General features: G+C 37.2%; 4 protein-coding genes across 4 annotated transcripts; 1 reads left to right on the forward strand and 3 right to left on the reverse strand.

The window, feature by feature from the left end:
- Positions 1-2,313: 2,313 nt before the first annotated feature.
- On the reverse strand, positions 2,314-4,070 carry ENH_00036480 (hypothetical protein, conserved; the record flags this gene model as incomplete). The annotated part of the gene is made up of 5 exons (XM_013580448.1): positions 2,314-2,334; positions 2,442-2,498; positions 3,168-3,212; positions 3,492-3,521; positions 3,816-4,070. The coding sequence occupies 5 exons, from the start codon at positions 4,068-4,070 to the stop codon at positions 2,314-2,316; spliced, it is 408 nt and encodes a 135-aa protein (XP_013435902.1).
- A 2,605-nt stretch (positions 4,071-6,675) lies between these two features.
- Positions 6,676-7,668, reverse strand: ENH_00036490 (hypothetical protein; the record flags this gene model as incomplete). The annotated part of the gene is made up of 2 exons (XM_013580449.1): positions 6,676-6,897; positions 7,651-7,668. 2 exons carry the CDS (start codon positions 7,666-7,668, stop codon positions 6,676-6,678), a joined length of 240 nt encoding a protein of 79 aa, XP_013435903.1.
- Positions 7,669-9,779: 2,111 nt separating this feature from the next.
- On the reverse strand, positions 9,780-11,634 carry ENH_00036500 (hypothetical protein, conserved; the record flags this gene model as incomplete). Its single annotated transcript, XM_013580450.1, has 3 exons — positions 9,780-10,028; positions 10,693-10,846; positions 11,462-11,634. 3 exons carry the CDS (start codon positions 11,632-11,634, stop codon positions 9,780-9,782), a joined length of 576 nt encoding a protein of 191 aa, XP_013435904.1.
- Positions 11,635-12,729: 1,095 nt separating this feature from the next.
- Positions 12,730-14,859, forward strand: ENH_00036510 (SNARE domain-containing protein, putative; the record flags this gene model as incomplete). Its single annotated transcript, XM_013580451.1, has 6 exons — positions 12,730-12,808; positions 13,372-13,448; positions 13,676-13,785; positions 14,173-14,278; positions 14,461-14,634; positions 14,791-14,859. The coding sequence occupies 6 exons, from the start codon at positions 12,730-12,732 to the stop codon at positions 14,857-14,859; spliced, it is 615 nt and encodes a 204-aa protein (XP_013435905.1).
- Positions 14,860-16,227: the final 1,368 nt, after the last annotated feature.

The raw sequence follows: 16,227 nt of genomic DNA on the forward strand, positions 1-16,227 counted from the left end.
CCAATTAATTAAATTAAATCCAATTAATTAAATTAAATCCAATTAATTTAATTAAATCCAATTAATTTAACTAAATCCAATTAATTTAATTAAATCCAATTAATTTAATTAAATCCAATTAATTTAATTAAATCCAATTAATTAAATTAAATCCAATTAATTAAATTAAATCCAATTAATTAAATTAAATCCAATTAATTTAATTAAATCCAATTAATTTAATTAAATCCAATTAATTAAATTAAATCCAATTAATTTAATTAAATCCAATTAATTTAATTAAATCCAATTAATTTAATTAAATCCAATTAAATCCATTTAATTAAATCCAATTAATTAAATTAAATCCAATTAATTAAATTAAATCCAATTAATTTAATTAAATCCAATTAATTTAATTAAATCCAATTAATTAAATTAAATCCAACTAAATCCATTTAATTAAATCCAATTAATTAATTTAAAATAAATAATGGATTTGTTTTTATTCATTTCCAGTTCCACTCACTCGGGACTTTTATTTGTTTCGCGAGAAGACTGAATTCTTTCTTTAGACCTGAAAAGAAAAATATTTATTTTATTTTTATTTTTTATTTATTTTATTTTGTTTTTCATTTTGTTTTTAATTCATTTTAACTTCATTTTGTTTTGTTTTCACTTCCATTTCAATTTCATTTCTTTTACTTCATTTTTTCCCTTTTTATTTCAATTTAGACTTCAATTTTTATTTTAATTTCAATTTTAATTTTAATTTCAGTTTTAATTTTTTTTAATTTTAGTTTTACTTTCAATTTTACTGTCAAGTTCGTTTTTATTTTACTTTTATTTTCATTTTTGTTTTTGTTTTGTTTTCGCGTATCTTCAAAAACTGAATTAGAAGAAATAATTGAAAGATAAGAAGAGCTTTTGAAATAAATAAAAAAAAGCCTCAAAATTAAATTAAAAATGAATTAAAAACAAGTTAAATAGGTTAAATGAAATCATGTAAAATAAATTCAAATAAAAGAGAAAAAATTAAGAATAAATAAATTAAGAGTAAATAAATTATATAAAATAAATTCAAACAAAATAAATTCAAATAATTAAAATAAAATAAATTAAATTAAATTAAATTAAATTAAATTTATTTTCTTCTCACTTTTGGCCATTGCCTGGGGTGTCACTGCACCTACAGACACCTGAAAAAAAATCAAAACTTCAAATTTATTTATTTAAAACAAATAAAACAAATAAAACAATTAAACAAATAAAACAAATAAACAAATAAGACAATAAAACAATTAAACAAATAAACCAAATAAAACAAATAAAACAATTGAACGAATACAACAATTAAAAAACAAAACAAATAAAACAAGTAAGCAAATAAAACAATTAAACAAATACAACAAATAAAACAAATAAAATAATGAAACAATTTAATAAATGCAATAAATAAAATAAATAAAACAAATAAAACAAATAAAACAACTGAACAAAAAAGCAAATAAAACAATGGTGCAATTAAACAAATAAACCAACTAAAGAATTAAAGCAAATAAAGAGAGTAAAACAAATAAGACAAATAAAGAAAATATTAAAACAAATAAAACAAATAAAGAAAATAAAACAAATGGAACAAATAAAACAAATAAAATAAATAAAACAGGTAAGCCAGCTATAACAAACAAACCAACTATAATAAAGAAAAGAAATATGAGAAATAAAAGAAGTAAACCAAATATGACAAATAAAACGCTTGAAACAGATAAACAAAATAAAACAAAAGGCAAAGTAAAACAAATAAACAAAATAAAACAAGGCAAAGTAAAACAAATAAACAAATAATCGAATAATAAATAAATAAATAAAATAAAAAGAAATAATTAATTTTAATTATTTTGTTTCTTCGCACGAGAATTGCGCGGAGCATAAGTTTGAATTCTTCCACAGCCAAGGCGTTTTTGATGGAGGGACCTGCATCGAAAAAGAGAGAATTGGAGCGAAAAGTTGCAACTAAAAGCAACAAATTGTGATTTAAAACACTAAAATGTAATTAAAAACTTTTAATTGCAATTTAAAACTTTTAATTTCGATTTAAAACGAACAAAAACGAAACGCCTCCCACCGCGCGCATGTCTGGGGTGTACGTACACCCCATGAAACAGCCGCTGGAGGCGAAACGGAAAGAAAGCGACTTGGAGACAAATAAATGAAGCAAATAAAGGAAATAAAATAAATAAATAATAAAATAATAATAAATAAACAATAAATAAACAAAAATAAACAAAAAATGAGGCATAGATGGAGAATAAATGACGGAAACGGGAGCGCTCACTGGTCCTGAGGAGCTGTCTGAGAAGCACTTTGCAGAAAGTGTTTTTTTCTTTGCAAAAGTTTTTCATTTTTTCGAAATTAAAAATTAAATTCCATTCTTTTAATCCCGACTTCTTTTCCCCCACCGCGAGAGCCACAGACTCCGGGCTCTTCGCTCCCGCAAACTCCACAAAACCCTCAAACTGCACGCAAACCCTAAACCCTAAACCCTAAACCCTAAACCCTAAACCCTAAACTCTAAACCCATGGGCCGCTGGGGGGGGGTGAAGGGATGCAAAATTGATTTGTTTGAAATGCTGTTGACTGCATTTTGTGCAAAATTAAATTAAATTTAATTAAATTCAATTAAGTCAAATTAAATCAAATCAAATTAAATCAAATTAAATCAAATTAAATTAAATCAAATTAAATTAACCAATTTAATTTAATTGGTTCAAATTACAGATTTCTCAATTTGCATTTTGTGCTCCTCAGAAAGAGCCTTCGCCTCCTGCAAAAAATAAATGAAATAAAATAAATAAATAAATAAATAAATATCTGAATTAATGAATAAATAAATAAATAAATAAATAAATAAATAATCAAAAAATTAATCATAAAATCGGGACTATTAGTAATGCCAAATAACTTCAGCAATTTGAATTAAGTAAATAAATAAGTTAATTAGTTTATTCCTTAATTAACTAATTAACTTACTTTTATCAATTTAATAATCAATTGAATAATTAATTAATTAATTAATTAATTAATTAATTAATTAATTAATTAACTTATTTATTAGTTTGCTTATTAATTAATTGATTTATTCACTTATTTATTTTAATTTATTTATTTATTTATTTTGTAATTACCGTTTCTGCAGTTTGGAACTGCTCCATCACTTCTTGCAGCAGTTCCTGCAGAGGGAAATAAAAAAGTGGAAATTAAAAATAAATAAAAATAAATAAAATTTATTTTTATCAATTTATTTATTTTGAAAAGAATATTATAAATAACTATTTTCAAAAACCAAACAAATGGAAATTAAAGCTGCACAAAAACGGCATTTCAGGGGGCCAAACAACCCAAACCCTAAACCCTAAACCCTAAACCCTAAACCCTAAACCCTAAACCCTAGCTGTCCAAACTGGCGCGGCATTCTTCACTTCTTCTCAAATTCAATTTGCTGCTCTTACCGTTACTGAACTCTCTTTCTCCAGGTTGTTCTGAAGAAACAAACCCTAAACCCTAAACCCTAAACCCTAACCCTATAAACCCCAGCCCCAAACCCTAAACTCTAAACCCCAAACTCGAAACCCTAACCCCCAAAACCTAACCCCCAAGCCCTCACCCCCAAACCCTAACCCCCAAACCCTAACCCTTAACCCCTAAACCCCAAACCCTAAACCCTAAACCCCAAACCCTAAACCCTAAACACCAAAGCCTAAACCCCAAACCCTAAACCCTAAACCCTAAACCCCAAACCCTAAACCCTAAACCCTAAACCCTAAACCCTAAACCCTAGTTGCCTGGAGGTAGTTGAAGACGGAGTATGCGTAGAAGTTGGTTCTTGCGAAGAGTTCTTCCATGGTCTTAGTAGCATTTTCTTCATCTTTCCAGAATTGTCTGGAGAGAAAGAAATGGAGGACATTTTGGTTGGAGTCTTTTTCGTTTTTTTGGATTAGTTTTTGGTCTTTTGGATTGGTTTTTGGATTTCCCAGGTCCTTTTCTTCTCCTTTTTCTTTTTCTCCAGTTTTCGCAGAGGGTTTTGCCATTTTAAACAACAAAAAAACTGCTCGAGACAATAAATAATGACTCAACTCTTTCCCCCTTTTGTTCTTCTTCTGCAGACACTTCAGCAGCGAGTCTCGGCTGTCCATACACTCCGCGAAGTACGACCCGTGCCGGTGGTGGTTCGCCAACGGAATTCCTATTTCACAATTTCAGGAAATTTATTTAATTTATTTATTTATTGGATTTAATTGGATTTAATTCGATTTAATTTGGTTTTATTTGGTTTAATTTTATCTAATTTGGCTTAAATTTGACTTGATTTGACTTAAATTGGATTTAATTCGATCTAAATCCACTTTGTTTCACTTTATTTGACCTAAATTTGATTTAATTTGATTTAAATTTGTTTTAATTTGATTTAAATTTGATTTAATTTGATTTAATTTGATTTAATTTGATTTAAATTTGATTTAAACTTGGTTTAAACTTGATTTAATTTCATTTAATTTGATTTAATTTGATTTAATTTGAATTAATTTGATTTAAATTTGATTTAATTTGATTTAATTTGATTTAAATTTGATTTAAATTTGATTTAAATTTGATTTAAATTTGATTTAAATTTGGCTTGATTTGTTCTTATTTGATTTAATTTAAATTTAATTTAATTCAATTCAAAAATGGTTATTTGCTGCTGCTGCGGTGGCAGCTTTTGTTTCTTTTAAGGATGCGCTGCAGCAGCAGGCCCAAACCCTAAACCCTAAACCCTAAACCCTAAACCCTAAACCCTTAGCAGTGAGCCCCTCTGTGCACAAGTCCCCAAACCCTAAACCCTAAACCGTGCACCCTAAGCCCCAAACCCTAAACCCTAAACCCTAAACCCTAAACCCTAGAGTGGTTTGAAATACCCTTTTTGACAATAATTTCGAAAACAGATTCTTCAATTGCATTATCCAAATCAAGTTGCATTTCAATTTCTTCTTTGTCCATCTCTGGAAAAGCCTTATGAGCCTCCATTTGCAACTAAAAACAAAAAACAAAATAAAAATAAAAGATTTATTTTTCAAGGGTTTAGGGTTTAGGGTTTGAGACGGCCTCGTCACGCTAGGGTTTAGCGTTAAACCCTAAACCCTAGCTCCCTAAACCGCGCCAAACCCTAAACCCTAAACCCGAACCCCCAAACCCTAAGCCTGCCCAAACCCTAAACCCTGCAGCGTAAACCCTAAACCCTAAACCCTAAACCCCAAACCCCAAACCCCAAACCCTTAACGCCGCACCCTAGGCGCTGCAGCGTAAACCCCAAACCCTAAACCCTAAATCGTGGTTTGCTGGCCTTGGAGACTTTGTCGAGGTGCTCGGTTTGGGGCTGGGAGGGCTCGAGGGCCGCGAGGGCGGGGAGAACGAACTTGAAGGGAAAAGCGGGAAAGGCGAAAAAAGCATTTTGTCTTTTTGCAATTTGAGTCCACGCGAGAAGAAGAGGCAAAAGGTCGAAAACCTTTTTTAAATCTCTTTCGAAAACCACTCCGCGAAAAACCGCCATCAGCAAAAAGGAAAGCTGCAAAAACTCCGGCCCGCTGCCGAACACTGCGGCCGAAGATTCAACTCCCGCTGCGCGCCGCCGCAAAAACTCAAATTTCCGAATTTAAATTCCAAAAATCAATAAATAATAATAGAAAAACATAAAAAATAATAATAAATCCTTTTTTCGTTCTTTTTTCTGCTTTAAATGACCCGGAAATAACGAGATCGGACGCGAAAACGCGAAACCTGAACTTGAATTTCTGCCACGCAAATTCAACTTTCTCCCGCTTTTCTCCACAGTTTCGCGAACTTTTCCGAATTAAATCAAAAACTACTTTCTTTCCATTCCCCATTCCGTGAAAACGGAAAGTTTTGAACATATTTTCCCCTTTGAAACTCGCGAAGTTCGACGGTGCTGAGGTGTACGTACACCCGAAACCGCTGACTCTGCACTGAATTTCAAGACGCTCCGCCTTCACTTGATTTCGCTTTTGAGAATTAAAAAGCAGTTTGAAAGTTATATTATTTTATTTTATTTACCTTTTTCGAGACCTTCCACCGATAAAATGACTCTTTCTTCTTTTTTTTTTCCTTTCGGCTTCTTCCTTATTGCCAAGCGCCCCCCCACCTCTGTTGCTTCCCAGTGCCCGGTCATGCGGTGAAACTGCTGCAGCACTGCAGCAGCAAACTGCAAAGGCAGCAGCAGCAAAAGAACTTTCCACACTTCAACTAAATTAAAATCTTCGCCAAGTCTCCTGCTGCCGCTTATATGCAAACAGCAAACACACTTAGCAGCAGAGCAGCAGCAGCAGCAGCAGCAGCAAAAGAGCAGCAGCAGCAGCAGCAGCAAATCAGGAAGCAAATTGAACAAGCACTCAGCAGCAGCTGCTGCAGGCCACGCCGGCCCGAGAGAAAATGAAAAGTTATTTTCATTTTCAAGTTGGAGCAGCAGCAGCAAGAAGCAAACAAAGCAATTTTAATCCATCCTGCTGCTGCTGCTGCTGCTGCTGCTGGTTCAGCAGCTCTTGTCCTTTTTGCCGCTGCTGCTGCTGCTGCTTTTGCTGCTGCTGCTGCTGTTCCTGGGTGCTGGTCCTGCAGCAGCTGCGTCTTCTTGTGCTGCTGCGACTATTGCTGCTGCGGCTGCTGTTGCTGCTGCTGCTGCTGCTGCTGCTGTTGCTGCTGCTGTTGCTGCTGCTGTTGCTGCTGCTGTTGCTGCTGCTGCTTCTGTTGCTGCTGCTGTTGCTGCTGCTGTTGCTGCTGCTTATTAGGAGTGTGGAAGCAGCAAAAGCGTCGACTGGAAAATCCGCTGAAGACAGTTGGCGGGACTTGTGCGCGCTGTCGATACACCTGGACGCGCGGAAACAAAAGCCCTGAAGACGAATTAAAATGAAATAAATAAATAAAAATAATAAAAGTGGAAATAAATGAAAGCAAGAAAGCTGCAAAGAGCTGCAGCGGCGATCTCGGGGGTGCCTAGACACCCGAACCAGTGGGCGACCGCTGCAGCGAGAACGCAGTGAAGTTTCTGAAAAGGAATTCGAGAAAGTTTTTTGATTTCGAATTAAATAAATAAATTAAATAAAATAAATAAAATAAATTAAATTAAATAAATAAAATGAATTCAATTAAATTCAAAACGAGAAACAATTCCAGTTACTGCTTCCCGACACTCCGCCGATCTCCCGCGGCGGCGGCGCCTCTCCCGGAAACTTGAATTCAAATTGAATTCAAATTGAATTGTTTTAAATTGTTTTAAATTGATTTAAATTCATTTTAAATTTATTTTAAATTTATTTTAAATTTATTTTAATTTCATTTTAAATTCGTTTTGAATTCATTCGATTTCTTTTCCGGTTCTTTCCGATTCAAGAACGGCAGCCTCGCTGTCCCGGGTCAGATCGCGAGCAGCGGCGAAGTTGAATTCAAAAGTGGAAAGCGGAATAAATTCAAATATTTAATTTAATATTTCTTTTATTTAATTTAATATTTGAATTTATTAAATCTTTTTTCATTTTAATATTCAAATTCAAAAAAAAAATTCAAATTCAAAAATCCAAATTTGCAGATTCAATTCGGGGCTTTTGCGCGTCGCGCTGAGACCGCCGCCGACTCTCTCATTTCCGCTTCCGAATTTAAATTTAAATTTAAATTTAAATTTAAATTTAAATTTAAATTTAAATTTAATTTTAAATTTAAATTTAAATTTAAATTTAAATTTGAATTTAAATTTAGATATAAGGATTTAAAATTAGATTTAAGGATTTAAAATTGAATTTAAATTTAAATTCCGTTTTAAATTCAAATTCAAATTCAATTTTAAATTCAAATTCAAATTCAATCTTGAATCTGAATTTTAAATTCAAATTCAATTTTAAATTTAAATTCAAATTCAAATTCGATTTATATCCAAATTCAAATTTATAATCAAATTTGAATTTGAATTCAAATTTAAATTCAAGTTTGTTTTAATTTGAATTTAAATTCAATTCATATTCAATTTAAATTCAAATCAAATTTAAATTTAAATTTAAATTTAAATTTAAATGATTCACTTTCGTTTTGATTCAGAAACGGAAATAAGAAAGTCGGCTGTTGCTGCTGCTGCTGCTGCTGCTTCTGTTGTTCTTGCTGTTGTTGCTGCTGCTGCTGCTGCTTGCTGCTGCTGCTGCTGCTGTTGCTGCTGCTCGCGCTACTACTCAGCGACAGCTAGCCGCAGTCTCTTTGCTGCAGTAAGCTGCAGCTAGCTGCAGCTAGCTGCAACTGCTGCAGCTAGCTGCAGCAAGCTGCAGCTTACTGCAGCAAACTGCAGCAAACTGCAGCAAGCTGCAGCTAGCTGCAGCTAGCTGCAGCAAGCTGTAGCTAGCTGCAGCTAGCTACAGCAAAGGGGGTACTTGAAGGCCTAATCTGCTGCAGCAAAAAACGAAGAAAGTTTTTCCCTTTTGAAGACTTCTTGACTGCAGCTGAGCTGCAGCAGCAAAACTAGTTGAACTAATTTGCTTCAGTTAGGTGAACACTTTAGAGTTATTTTTTGAATTGTTTGCAAAAGTTTTATTTTAATTTGTTGCAGTTTAGAATTCTTTTTGAATTGTTTGCAAAAGTTTTATTAAATGAGTTTTGAATTTCCTCAAAAACTGAACAAGAGGAGCTGCGGTTTCAGGTGTACACGCAGGTGCGAGAAGCGCGCGAGCGAGTGGGGCTAAAGCATGTACATACAGCGCACGAATATAAATGCAATTCATTTATATTTCGTTTATATTTCATTTATAATTCATTTATAATCATTTATAATCATTTATAATTCATTTGTGTTGCAATATTTGCACTTCAATCGCGTTTTGTGCCTCCTTTGCACTCAGTTCCGCGGTGGGGTCCTTTGAAACTCCTCCCTGGCGCTGCCGCGCGAATCCGAGGTCCCGAAGTTGAATTTTTGCGCATTTTTGTTTCATTTTTGTTTTATTTTTGTTTATTTTTGTTTAATTTTGTTTTATTTTGAACTGCGAGGGGCGAAAAGGCGAAAATTGGAATTAAAAACTCTTTCGGCGAGTTTTCCGGCGCGCGCGTTCGCTGGCCGCGCGGTGTACGTACACCCCGTGGGGTGTACGTCCAGCGCGCGGGGTGTACGTACACCTGAACGCGGCGCGCGGGCGCGCAGTCGGCGCAGTTTGGGTCATTTTTGTTCGTTTTTGCTGCCGTTTTTCACACAATGGTTTTAACTTCGAAATAAGACTTCACAAAGTATATTTGCAACGCAGTTAGCACCAATTGCATGCCCATTTGGATCGATTTCCACAAAGTCGCCCGCCGCCGCGTCGACTCCCCCAACTCCGCATGCACCCCCAGCCGCACCATTGCATGCGACTGCTGCTCGAACAGCGAGTTCGCCTGCATGCAAACAAAACAGTTTAATTAATTCAGTTAAAACTTCTTAATTTAATTAATTCAATCCAAACAATTCAGTTCTAATCATTCAATTCAAATGACGCATTTATTCTGCTTTCTTTTGATGTCTGCTGCTGCTCAAATGCGGCTTTTCGCAGCTTCTTTCGTTATATCTGCTGCTGCTGCTGCTGCTGCTGCTGCTATAGTTGCTGCTGCTGCTGCTGCTGCTACTACCACGCCTCTGCTGCCACTGCTGCTGCAACTGCTGCTGCTACTGCTGCTGCGACTACTCCTCTACTGCAGCAGCTGCTGCGGCTCCTCCACCTCTGCCTTTCCCGCTGCTGCTGCTGCTAAACCTCCGCTGCCGTTGCCGCTGCTGCTGCTGCTGCTGCTGCTGCTGCTGCTGCTGCTGCTGCTGCTGCTACCTTCTGCAGAACTTCGTTCATGAGCCCCTTGAGCTTCAAAGCCTCGTCTTCGAGGGCCAGCTGGTTGGGGTGGGAATTCTTTTCTTGAGTTTGCAAATGAAAGTCTATTGTCACTGTTTGCTCAAAAGACAACAGACTCCGCACGCACACCGCGTACTCCCCCCGCAGAGGCAGCTGCGCACCAGCAGCAGCAGCAGCAGCAGCAGCAGCAGCAGCAGCAGCAGCAGCAGCAGCAGCAGAAGCAGCGCACATATAAGGGCAATTCATATTGATTCGTAATAATAACTATGGATGTAATAATAATAATAATAATAATAATAATAATAATAATAATAATAATAATAATAATAATAAATAATAATAATAATAATAATAATAATGATAATAATAATAATAATAATAATAATAATAGTAATAATAATTTGTAGGAATCACGCAGCGGTAGTTGCAGACACAGCAGCAGCAGCAGCAGCAGCAGCAGCAGCAGCACACAAAGCAGCAAATAGCATCAGCAGCAAGAATTGGATTTTCCATTTTGGAGGATTTTGGGTCCAAAAAGGCGGAAAAAAAGCGGAAAAAGAGAATTAAAGATCACACAGCAGCAGCAGCAGCAGCAGCAGCAGCAGCAGCACACAAAGCAGCAAATAGCATCAGCAGCAAGAATTGGATTTTCCATTTTGGAGGATTTTGGGTCCAAAAAGGCGGAAAAAAAGCGGAAAAAGAGAATTAAAGAAAAGAAAAGAAGAAACAAAAGAATAAAAGGAAAAAAGAATTAAAAGAATTAAAAAAAGAATTAAAAAAAGAATTAAAAAAAAGAAAAAAAGAAAAGAAAAAGCACCTTTGCATGCAGCTGCGCTGTCTCCTCCACAGAAGAAAAGAGCGGAGTCATCGGCGGCAGCGCAGCAGCAGCAGCAGCAGCAGCACGATGGGAAGGCACTGGCCCTTCGACAGAAACTCTTATGCTGCCGTCTCCGAAGAAGGACTGGTAAGACCTGCAGCAGCAGCAGCAGCAGCAGCAGCAGCAGCAGCAGGGGTGCAGCAGGGGTGCAGCAGCAGCAGCGCCGGGAACAAGGGCGGGAGAGACTATAGCAGCAGCAGCACGGAAGCAGCAGCGGGAGTAGCAGCAGCAGCAGCAGCAGCAGCGGGAGCAGCAGCAGCAGCAGCAGCAGCAGCGGGAGCAGCAGCAGCAGCAGCGGGAGCAGCAGCAGCAGGGGAGTTGAAAAGGAATATAAACTGAATATGAATTAGAAGAAGACAGCAGAGTCTTCAGCAGCTCAGAAGATGCATGCAAAAGACACAAAGTCAAAAAAAGAAAACTGCTGGCCCCATGCCCAAGCTCCACCTGCTGCTGCTGCTGCTGCTGCAGCAGCAGCAGCAGCAGCAGGTGGAGCTCGGGCATGGGGCTGCTGCTGCTGCTGCTGCTGCTGCTGCTGCTGCTGCGTGGCTGCAGGAGGAGTGTTAGCGGGTCCGCTGGAAGCTGCTGCTGATGCTGCAGCAGCTGCTGCAGCAGCAGTAGCTGCTGCAGCTGCTGCTGCAGCTGCTGCTGCAGCTGCTGCTGCTGCAGCTGCTGCTGCTGCAGTTGAAGTGCTGCAGCAGCTGCTGCTCACCCGGTGATCTCGGACTCCTGGTCGGAGCACTTGACGAAGAAGCACTCGCGGGCCTGGGGGGGCAAGTCGAACATGATAGCAGCGGCGGAGTGGGCGAAAAAGAGGATTTTAAGGGGAAAAAAGAAGGAAAAAAGGAGCAGCAGGAGCGAAAAGCAGCGGGATCGCGGACTCATTGTGATTCCGGAGCAAAAGAGCAGAAAAGAGCGAAAAAAATGACCCAAAATTCCCCAAAAAGGAACAAGTGAAGACTCAATGGGCGAAATTCAGAAACTGCGCGCGCAGAAAATTCAGGTGTATGTACACCTCGCGGTGGCACATGGGCGCAGCTCCGCGCCGCCGAAAGCCCACTTTTAAATCCAAATTTCGCGGAATCTTTGCGGGATTTTGGGAAATTTGGCGGAAAAATGCAGAATAAAGGACTAAAATGCGAAAGACAAGTGCATTTGGTGGCTGGTTTCCCGCGGGTTGCTGCAGATCCGATGAGCTGCTGCAGCAGCGGCAGCGGCGGCGCCTGCTGCCTGCAGCCCTGCAGCGGCGTTGTCTGCGTCGGAATTTGCAAATTAATTCTTTTAATGGAATTAAAATTCAATTTGGCACTTCTCGAAGAAAAGTTCCGCGTCAAACGCCGGCGAAGAAGCCCCCGCCCGCCTGCAGCGCAGCGCAGCAGCCGTTCGCTATTCTCTCCGCCAGTTCTCGCTCTCCGCTTCTCCTTTTAAACTCCTTTTAATTCATTTCTTTCCATTTTCTTCTTTTCTCCAACTCCGCAGCTCCTCAACAAACCCCGAAAACCCCCCGCGCATGCAAAGTCGCTTTCGGCTGCTGCTGCGCTTTCTCTGCAATTCGGGTGTACAGACACCGCAGGCCCTTCCGCTCTCCTCCGCCTTCTCCCCTCAACTCCATTTGCTGCTGCCCGCCCCGCCGCGCGCAGCAGCAGCAGCAGCAGCAGCAGCAGCAGCAGCAGCAGCAGCAGCAGCACACACCGCGACTCCCCCGAGGGTTTAGGGTTTAGGGTTTGGGGTTTGGGGGTTAGGGTTTAGGGTTTAGGGTTTAGGGCCGGCGGGCTCGCGGTGTACGTACACCCCAAAACCCTAGCGCCCTTCCAGCCGCCGCGGGGAAGGTGGAGGTACACCGGAAGAGAAAGAAGAAATAAAAAAGGGAATTTCAGAAATTAAATAAAACAAATAATAAAACAACAAAAGTTCAGAAAATAAAATAAATAAAATAAAAAGAAAAAAAGAAAACAAACAAACTTCAGGTGTACGTACAGCATGTCTTTCGTCGTTCGCCCAACGCCGCTGCCGGGCACAGAGCCTTTAGTAGACGAGAGGGAGGCGCTGCGCTCTTCGGGTGAGCTAGGGTTTAGGGTTTAGGGTTTAGGGTTTAGGGTTTAGGGTTTAGGGTTTGGGGTTTGGGCTCAAGGCTCAAAACGCAGGGTTTAGGGTTTAGGGTTTAGGGTTTAGCTGCAGGTCTGCGGCGCCTTTGTCGCCTCCTTTCCAGAGTTCCAGACACCAAAGCCACGCATTCTCTTCGGGGAATTAAAATAATAGGGTTTAGGGTTTAGGGTTTAGGGTTTAGGGTTTAGGGTTTAGGGTTTAGGGTTTAGGGTTTAGGGTGGGGGTTTAGGGTTTAGGGTTTAGGGTTTAGGGTTTAGGGTTTAGGGTTTAGGGTTTAGGGTTTAGGGTTTATGCAGGGCGCGGGAAACACCCCCGCGTTGGTGAACAGTTTGTTGACTTCGCTGTGCAACATTTCGCCCTTCTTTAGGGTTTAGGGTTTAGGGTTTAGGGTTTTAGGGTTTAGGGTTTAGGGTTTAGGGTTTAGGGTTTAGGGGGGTTTAGGGTTTAGGGTTTAGGGTTTAGGGTTTAGGGTTTAGGGTTTAGGGTTTAGGGTTTAGGGTTTTGCGTTTCCCTCAGGGCCTCGCAGTTACGATGCAATCGTCAGAGCGAATATCCAAACCATCCGAAGCAACTTGCAGAGCATCGAGGCAAACGTAAGCAAGGGTTTAGGGTTTAGGGTTTAGGGTTTAGGGTTTAGGGTTTAGGGTTTAGGGTTTGGGATTTAGCGAGTTGTTTGCAGCGCACACCAGTAGGGCCTCTGCTGAGAGTGCTGCCCGAATTGCTCTTGGGGAGGGGCTGGGCCTCGACACGCTCTAGGGTTTAGGGTTTAGGGTTTAGGGTTTAGGGTTTAGGGTTTAGGGTTTAGGGTTTGCGCGCGCAGCTGCGGAATCTAAACCGCAACTTCATATCTCGCCGAATTGTGGAGTCTTTGCATGACAAGCTGAAGCAAACTTTCGATGTCATTTTGCAAACCGAAACCGCCTTCAAATCGTGAGCCAATTAGGGTTTAGGGTTTAGGGTTTAGGGTTTAGGGTTTGGGGTTTAGGGTTTGGGGTTTAGGGTTTGGGGCTTCGGGTTTGGGGCTTAGGGTGTGGGGTTTTGTAGTAGAGTTTGTCTTTCTCTTCATTTTGCGGTTGCGTTCTTTTGAGTTGGGGTTTAGGGTTTAGGGTTTAGGGTTTAGGGTTTAGGGTTCAGCTCTTGGTTTCGCATGGATTTATTTATTTATTTTCAATTCAAATTATGTAATTCACTCATTTATTTATCCATTTATTTACTTGTCTGCTGATGATTTATTTATTTAAATTTTCAATTGACTTAAAAACTTTGCTGCTGTTGCTGCTGCTGCTGCTGCTGCTGCTGCTGCTGCTGCTGCTGCAGATGGCTGCAGGAGCAGCAGCAAACCGCCGAAGCAGAAATTGACTCCATAGAAAAGCAAAGAGACAAATTTCTTTTCGAAAAGCTCTTTGCGCATTTTCAAGCAGAAGTAAACCCTAAACCCTAAACCCTAAACCCTAACCCTAAACCCTGAGCCGTAAACTCTAACCCTAAACCCTAAACCCTAACCAGGGTTGTTTTCGAGGAGCTTTTTGCGCGTTTTCAAGCAGAAGCAAACCCTAAACCCTAAACCCTAAACCCTAGGTTTTATTTTGTTTTGATTTTCTTCAGATTCGAAGGGTCCAGGACTTGTCTGACCAAGTCCGGCTTGCTGCAGAGCGCACAAACAACCCAGCAGCAGCAGCAGCAGCAGCAGCAGCAGCAGCAGCAGCAGCAGCAGATGGCGAGGAGGCCCGCCCTTTGAGTTACGGGGAAAGCTCCAAAGTCATTCTGGACATGGAAAATGTGAGGCCTAAAGTGGAAATAAATAAATAAATAAATAAATAAATAAATAATCAAATAAATAAATAAATAAATAAATAAATAAATAAATATTTGTTTTTCAGTTTCGTTTTAAATGAATTCTTTCCGCCCCCGTTTTCGGGTGTACGTACACCGCAGGCCGGCGCCTACGGCGGCGACGAGACGGACAATTTGTTCATCACAGAAGACTGCAGAGATATCGCGTAATTAAATAAATAAATAAATAAATAAATAATTTAATAAATTAATTAATTAATTAATTAATTAATTAATTAATTAATTAATTAATTAATTAATTAATTAATTAATTAATTAATTAGTTTGGTTAGTTTGTTTATTTCGTTTTTAAGTCTTTGGAATGCAGTTCTTCAGCGGGCTTTTGTTTGAAAGCCGAAAGTCATTTAATTCATTTTTATTTATTTGTTTTTTATTATTATTTGTTATTTATTACTTATTATTTATTATTTGTTATTTATTTTTTATTATTTATTGTTTGCTGTTTGTTACTGTTTGTTTATTATTTATTGTTTATTATTTAGTAATTATTATTGATTAATTCTTATTAAGTGTTGTTTATTATTCGTTAGTTGTTATTTTTTATTTTTTATTAATCATAGGTTGTTTTTCTTTTACCGTTTTTATTTTATTGTTTATTATTTATCACTTCTTCAGAATTTAATTCCTTTAATTTGTTTTTTATTTTCTTTTTGCCTTTTTTATTTATTATTATCTCCAATTCCTTGTCGTTATTAAATAATTAAAATCTTCATTTCTTTTCCGTTTTATCTTTTTTAATTACACCTTTTATATCTTTTATTTCGCAATTTCAATTTGTCTATTCTGTCTTTTTATTTATTGTTTGTTTTATTCTTTTATCTGTATTTATTTATTTTATTTCTTTGTTAGTTTTTTATTTTATTTATTTGTTTTTATTTTATTTTATTTTTATTCTATTTTTTGCATGCGCAGGGAGTTTGACTTCGTCTCGGAGAACGACGCGTTGCTGTCTGTAAGGAAAAATTAAAATTAAAAATTAATTAATTTATTTTCATTTATTTTATTTTAATTATTTTGGATTTTATATATTTCTTATTCTTTTACTTCAATTTACTTTTGATAATTGTGGGTTTGTTTATTTATTATTCTTTTATTTTAATTTATTTTAATAATTCCTGAATTTTAAGATTTGTTGCAGAAGATGGCCTAGTGGGATTTGAAGGGATTTAGAAGAAATTTAATTTAATTTATTCCTTTTATTTATTTATTTAAAGAAGTTTAATCAACTTCAAATTACCCTTTTGTATTATTTAAAATAATTGAATTTGAATTTAAGTAATTCTTTCACTTTTTTAAAATAATTGAATTTAATATTTAAAATAATTAAATTATAACTTGAAATAAATCTTTTGGCAGATTTAAAATAACTGAAATTAAATTTAAAAGAATTAAGTTCAAATTCAAGTCACCATTAAATATATGTTCAAAGTAATTGAATTTAATATTTAAATTAATTAGATTTAATATTTAAAATAATTAAATTTAAATTCAAATAATTAAAATCAAATTTAATTCTTT

This window comes from Eimeria necatrix, genomic scaffold, assembly GCF_000499385.1.
Source record: "Eimeria necatrix Houghton genomic scaffold, Enh_scaff268, whole genome shotgun sequence".
In the NCBI taxonomy this organism is placed as follows: domain Eukaryota; phylum Apicomplexa; class Conoidasida; order Eucoccidiorida; family Eimeriidae; genus Eimeria; species Eimeria necatrix.